Consider the following 7,663-nt stretch of genomic DNA (forward strand, 5'->3'; position numbering starts at 1 on the left):
TATAAAAGAAAACCTCTTTCTATTACAAGTTCCCTTTAGAAATTTCTGGAAATTCACAATTAAAAATGTATTTACAATTATGTCAATTAATTAATTGAATGATGTCAAACTAATAAAGTCATTATTTTTAATATATTTTAAAGATTAAAATTTATAAATTGAGAATTTATGAATTCGGTTAAATTAGATTTTTTTAAAAGCAGTTAAATTAGAGTTAAAGCATATTTATTTGTTATATATATAACATAATAACATATTGAGAATTAATTTTAATAATGTCATTTAATTGTAATTTTGTAACGAATTGTAATTTTCATATAAAAGCCCTTAATATTATCTTATCTTTTTGAATAAGTATTTAAAAGAGAAAATTAAAAAAAAATTACTACATGACAATTATTTTGAAACCGAATAAATTTATTTGACTATTTAATTTGAAATTTGTCACACACTTTGTTTTAAGGAATCGGACTGCTGACTCGTGGTTCTGGTCGGATGAGCGCAACGGCATCTATACTGTAAAGAGCGGCTATAAACATCTGACAGCAAGAGTTGAAGAGAACCCGTCAACCACGCAAGCTAAGGTATGGAACCTATTATGGGGGCTTCATCTTCCTCCAAAAGCAGAAAACCTGATGTGGAGAGCTCTAACTAACTGTCTTCCGGTTATGGCTGAACTGCGACATAGACATGTGCCGGTGTCGGATGTCTGTCCTATTTGTGCTACCACGGAGGAAAATATACATCATGCGTTATTTGGTTGTTTGTGGGTTCGTCAGGTCTGGCGTCGTTCCTCTGTTGGAGAAATCGGAAGATCACGGGCGGACGTAATGGATTTTTGGCTGGCGGTGTCTACAAAACCGAGACAGCAGCTGGAAGTGGCGGTAATGTTGTGCTGGAAGATCTGGCTCAACAGAAACGAGCTTGTTTGGCAACAGAAACTAGCGCCTGCAGCAATCGCGTACGAAGGAGTTGTAGCGTATTTGAAGGCTTGGAAGGAAGCTCAGAACAGGCTTTCGGCATTCGGGAATCCTTCGACTACACCTGCTGGGACAAGTAAGTGGTCCAAACCAGCGTCAGGCTTCCTTAAACTGAACGTTGATGCTGCATGGTCGGCAGAAACGAACAAGGCAAGCTACGGCTGTGTTGTTTGCAATGATGAGGGCGTGTTTGTCGCGGCTTGTAACGGCTTCCTACCGCATACACCGGATGCCACTTTTGTCGAAGCTCTGTCAATCCGCGAAGCCCTGAGCTGGATCAAAGACAATAATTGGAGTAAGGTAATTTTCGAGTCTGATGTCCAAATAGTAACTCAGTCAATGGTCCACGCATCGAAGGCAATTTCGCCTTTCTTTGTCATAATCAGAGATTGTAAGGAGGCTCTCGATAACCTCTCGGGATGCTCTTTAGTTTTTACCAGCGCTCTGCCAATAGTTCAGCGCATATTCTTGCCAAGAATGTTATAGACAGTGATCAGTGGGGTGTGTGGTACTCAATCCCACCTCTTTTCCTTTGTAACAGTCTTACCATTCATTAATTCCATTCATTCTTTCGTTAAAAAAAATAATTTAATTCCTCATTCAATTAGAAATATGAACTCATTTTCTAAATATTTATAAATAAATACTAAAAATGAAATCCTTATAATTGTTTATATCAAACTCACAGAAATATGTATTCTCGAATAAACCTTTGTACTTTGAACATTTTTCCAGCGAAAGGAAAGAATAAATCTTTGCACATGCTGAAGAAAAGGACAACCTTAATTATATATCAAAGAATAATTAAATCCTAGCTCCCCTATCTAATAAAAAAATTGAAATAAAAGATTTATTAGTTAATTAACAATTTAAGCTTTAAATAAACCAAAGATTAATGATTAATGGAATAATAAGCATAATAATCCACCATCTTCCAATGAGTGATTTAATTCCTTCGGATCCTCCCCGATCTGCTCCGCCGCAAACAAGCTTTTTATTATGGTATGTACAAACCTCTTGCTTCCTGAAATTATTTAAATTAATTAATTAATTAAAATTATTAGAGAATCCAGAAATCGGATAAACTATATAAAAAATTAGAAATTTTGGGTTATATAATACAATAATATAGTTATTTATTATTTGGGAAAAATATTTTCAAGTTTTTCATATTTTCGCTTGTTGTTGATTGAGGTACTGATCATTTAATTTAATACATCGAGTTTTCGATCGGTTATAATTATTCACATTAAGCTAATGTTTAATGGATATTAAATTCAATTATAAGAGTATTATTTATTTAATCTTTATTAATATCGATTAGTATTAAGAAAACAAAAGTTTATAATTATATTTTTTGAGTATATATATATATATATATATATATATATATATATATATATATATATATATATATATATATATATATATATATATTATCTACTGTCAAAACAAAAGTTTATAATTATATTTTTTGAGTATATATATATATATATATATATATTATCTACTGTCTATTGACTACAACAAACAATAGATTTACATAGATCCTAAAGTATTTGATTCGGAAAGACCTAATAATAGTTCCATGAAATTTTAGAGTCTCGTTTTCATAAAATGGTCCATAATTTGAACCCACTCATTAGGGGAAGACTGGCACAGATCCAGAGGGCGGGTTTGAGCATTCACTGGTCGTTAGAAAAATTAGAATTTTTTATGGAAATTATGTACGGGTTTTTAATTTTTTTTTTTATGTAAAAACATCAAAAATATCAATTTAACACCCATAAATAACGAGAGATAGTGAGTTCTGGATCCGTCATTGGGGGAAGATTGGTCTTTTACCGCTATCTAAACATATACAAATAGTAAAATCGTAAAGTTAACTCTCGCTCTCTTCATTGTTACATTAACTATTTCCTCTCTTATTTTTAATTCTAACTTTAGCATCCGAATCTACAGAGGGAGTTCGCCCTAGCACAAATCAGCAGAGATCTAACACCTTGCAATCCTACACTGACGAACAATAACTATTAACTTGTTCACTTTTAAATCGACATATTCATTTATATAACAGTGGTAACTAAAATATCTCTCCCTATATAAAAACTTTTCAATCACATTACACCATTGTCACGCGTATTCTATTTAAGACAATCATGTTCTGAGTTTAGTAATAGTCAAAATTTCTCAAATATTTTTATGTAACAATTTAATGGAAATCATATCCTAAAGCTTATTCCACTGCAGCATGCATAGTTAACTAAACTTCTACATGTATGTACGTATGTGCTTATTTAATTAACACGTGTAGGGGTGATAATTGTATATAATAATACAATTTACACTGACAATTCCACTAGCACGATTAGACAATCATTATTTTTGTTGCATTTATATTGTATATAGTCATATAGATTTTATATATATAAGAAAAAAAATGTATTTTTAAACTTTTGGTCTTTTCAATTTTTGTTGATTACACTTTTTACGGTTTGAAATCAAACATAAGAAAATTGTTTTCAAAGTATTAGAAATTCTAATCTCGAATGAAAATAAAATAAATAACTTTTTATTAACAAAATTTTATATACTAACCTGGTAGCACAGAAGGACACAACATAATCGGTTCCAGAGCAAGTAAAAATACTGGTAGGATCATCATAAGCATAACTATAAGCAGTAGGGCAAGCCTCCTTGAATTTCTTTGAATAATAAGTCGGTTGACACACTACAGGGTTTCCATATACACCTCTGCAGCAGTATTCGTCTGTATTAAACACATCACAAGCACTCCTACACCCTACCACTTTACCATTCGATTTAAATGCCAATTCCGTCGGACAAGTAGTCCTCAAATCCGCATCACATCCTGAAAAATCTACCAATGTCAATTTTTGACACGAAAACTTAATTTACACAAACAATTCATCCGATGCGATTATTATTTGTATTGCATTTACTAGGGTTGTATAAAACTAACCGAAAAAATGGTCTCTCAAACCAAAATTAGATGAAGAAATAGGTTAATCAAAGTTAATGGACTATGTTATATATAATTTTTCAATTTAAAAATGGATAATTAATCGAAAATGAAATATTATATACTCCATCTGTTTCATATTACATGTCTTTCTAGAGAATTGAATAGAAATTATGAATATTAAGAAAAAGGTTTTGTTGCCCTTTATTTATTGTTTCCACTGTTTATTTATTTTATAATAAGTCAATTAATTCTAATTAATCTCCATAAATCCACGTTTTACAGTAGAAAGAATGTGATTTAATGTGTATTGATCATATAATATGACATGTAATATGAAACAAAAAAAATCTCTAGAAAAATATATAATATGAAACAGGGGGTGTAGTAATTAAATTTGAATATAATATAATATAATATTTAAATAATTATATACTATTAATTATAAAATGGATAATATTTTTTCTATAAAAAGTCTAAATCGGTTAAAAACGACCTACCAAAATACATGAAACTACTTTATTTTATTGATAAATTTATTTAGAAGTTCCGATATGATACTGTATATTCAAATTTTCCATAATATAAGATTGATCTCGCTTCAAAAAGTTAGGATTGAAAATTTTAATTATTTAATCTAACGATAACATGATTATGACACGATAATTTATTTCGATACGGTACCTGAAATGCTGCAATTTCCGTGGCCATTGATGGGTGTGACAACAATCGGCAAATTGAACCCATCAACCAGGCTAACATCGTAGAAGTCCAACGCCGCCAGGGTGAATTCCGCCAGTGAAGCCGGTGTTTCGCCGGAAGCTTTGCATTTCAGGTCGGAACCGCAGGCTCCGGTTTGACATGTTCCGTTCCCGTTCTGATCGAATTTGCAGCCGGTTCTACCCCAAATCCGTCCACTCCACCCCACCGGAGCGGTGTACACGATGGATTGGCCTGGTTTTAGTGAAAATCCGCCGCCGTTGAAGTTATCGCCGGGGGTGATTCCAGGCCATACTGTCTCTTTGCAGTAATTTATTATGGTGAAAATTCTTGCACTTTCAGTCACTTTTATCCCTTCATGAAAAAAAAAAAAAAAGTGAGATTTTAAACATTAATTTAATCCACAATTATGGATTAAATGTAAACAAAAATAAATCCGGAGGGCTAAATCTCATAAAAAAAAATGCATATTGAAGTTTTTATCTTTTCAATTTTTATCAATTAAGTCCTTAATTATTCAATTTAACACAATGAGCGATAAATCCTTAATTTTTTTTTTATCAAACTTGGATAGAAACATTTTACATTTGAAATTAAAATTAAAATTTTTACGTTTTAAATTAAGTTTTCACAAAAACAATTATAGCTAGCTACTTTCGAACGGTTAAAATAAACATTTCAAATATAAATAAAATGAGAATGCTATTTTAATTAAATATGACATTTACAACTAATTTTTCTAGTAATCACAACCTGAATGTGTGTAATTGCAATTCATTAAAGACTCAACGATATCAAATTAAAACATTAAATTTTTTAATGTCCATTTAGTTCTCCTTTTTACCGGTCTTTTTTATTGGTTTACTTCAAACAATAAATATAAAGTATTTAATTATAAAATTGAGAAAACGATTCTACTTTAATTTCTTTTTTGAAATGAAAATCAGTTAATAATATAGATATATGTCTATCATTTTTTCACAAACAACATAATTTATATAAAAACCCACACTATTATCATTTTATATTATATACATATATATTGAATATATAATATAATTATGACAAGATAATTCATTTTAATATCACCAAGCTATCCGTTACTAACAACAGACGGTTAACAACAACAATTAAATCAAATACTTTTTTTAATTTAAAAAAAGTCAAATAAATTTTTAATCAACAAATATCGAAAACACGATATCATCAAAATTGATTGTTCTTATTTTCAATAAAATAAAATATAGACTGAATTCACAAATAAATAGACAATAATAACTTTTTTTTCTTAGAAAAATTGTTATCTAGAAAAAGGAAAAATTACCTAATGAGAGCATGAGTAGCATGAAGAAAAGTGGTGAAAGATCTGCCATTGTTGCTAAATGATTGTGGAGATTATTAGAGACATTGGAGCTATAATATAAAGCAATAACAAGTGAAGAATACGTGTGAAAGGAGAAAAAATATTAATTTAATTAATCCATTTGAATGAAGGATGATTTTAAGGCAAAGCTATATAAATGATTCCTTTCCTAATCCTTTCCTACAAGTTTATTGAGATTCTATTCTTTCTTTCACGTACTTTCTAATCGATAACAACACTTCCTCGTTTGATGATAATTTTGTTGATGGGGAGACGCTGTTGGGTTCGGTCGTGGCACATTCGATGATAAAGTCAGTAGTGCAATTTGAGATTAATATATCTTGAAAAGTATTTAGGAGAGTTTTGTTAATTTATCTCTAGGGTATATATAGTCTTATTTGTAACGTGTTTGTTTTAATTGGACCGTTTGTTGTTACTTTTATTAATTGTCATTACTCCTATTTAATTGTTGATATTGGGATATCAATTACTTGAGAGTTATTTAGTGAAAGTAGTTAATATAGAATTGTGTACCTAATTCCTGATTCATGTGCTATTTATAGACATTAGTGTTCGTGCCATTACACATGTGTCAGCTTGTTATTGGTCCAAAACCTACATTTCCGCAATGAAGTTACTTAAGCATGTTTTTTGGAATCCGAAGCTCCTTCCTTTCATTAATTCCGGAAAGACCCTTCTTAGTTGGATGGACTGGCCAGATATGTGAAATAATGAGTCTGGGCTTATGTGCTTAAGCCCATTATATTATTTCGTAACATATCAATTGTCATTACTCCTCCTTTAAGACTTCTTTAAGACTCATGTAAGACATTTTTATTTTTGATCAATGCTGACGGTTGATGACATCATTTACGAATCTGGATGTTATTAGAAGCCTCTCTTAAAAGTTTAAAAAACCATTTAGGACTATTTACCTTCTAGGCATGCCATGCATTTATTCTTCCTCAATCAGGCACGTTTCCTTAGGCCAGTAAACCTTGATTTTTTTCTTTATATTGTATTTTGGCGAGTGTAGACTCGTCTTATTTTTTCTCTGATACTTAATATAAGTATCTTCTTATCTTGCAGTTTTTTTTATGTTTTAAGTTTTTAGTTAAGGATATATAGATAGATACGTTCGCATGATCGGAAAGTGCAAAATTTATAGAATTTTGATGATTTTTCATATTGTGTGTAATGAATATTATTAAGTTTTTTCAAACTACTTCTCTTCACCAAACACCGCTATAAGAGGTTTGACTAGTCAAAACCACTAAAGTGGCTCAAACCTCTAATTTTACCCCAAAAAGCTTTTTACCAAACAGTGTTAATAAATGCATAAAAGCCTTAATATTGATGTGTATTATAAATAAGGAGATAAACATATTTAATGTGATGGACATTCATTTAATGTGGTGAACATCCATCAAATAATTAATAGCCTAATTATAATTATTTTATAACAAATATGATTTATTTCCGAATTTATTAAAGTAGTTTCAATATATTTTAGTGGGTAAATGATTTATTAGTCCTTAAATTTGTGCATATTATACTAGCCAGTCCCTTGATTTTTAGAAACACATGATAAAATTCCCTTCATCTATCAAATTTATA

The 7,663-nt window shown here is 30.2% G+C and overlaps 1 protein-coding gene across 1 annotated transcript; it reads right to left on the reverse strand.

The window, feature by feature from the left end:
* Window positions 1-1,669: 1,669 nt before the first annotated feature.
* LOC136200618 (pathogenesis-related thaumatin-like protein 3.5) lies at window positions 1,670-6,125 on the reverse strand. The gene is made up of 4 exons (XM_065991029.1): window positions 6,008-6,125; window positions 4,648-5,037; window positions 3,579-3,852; window positions 1,670-2,004 (listed from the first exon to the last, which is right to left on the reverse strand). The coding sequence occupies exons 1-4, from the start codon at window positions 6,054-6,056 to the stop codon at window positions 1,857-1,859; spliced, it is 861 nt and encodes a 286-aa protein (XP_065847101.1). The 5' UTR covers window positions 6,057-6,125; the 3' UTR covers window positions 1,670-1,856.
* Between the last annotated feature and the right edge of the window lie 1,538 nt (window positions 6,126-7,663).

Source organism: Euphorbia lathyris, chromosome 7, assembly GCF_963576675.1.
Source record: "Euphorbia lathyris chromosome 7, ddEupLath1.1, whole genome shotgun sequence".
Lineage (NCBI taxonomy): Eukaryota > Viridiplantae > Streptophyta > Magnoliopsida > Malpighiales > Euphorbiaceae > Euphorbia > Euphorbia lathyris.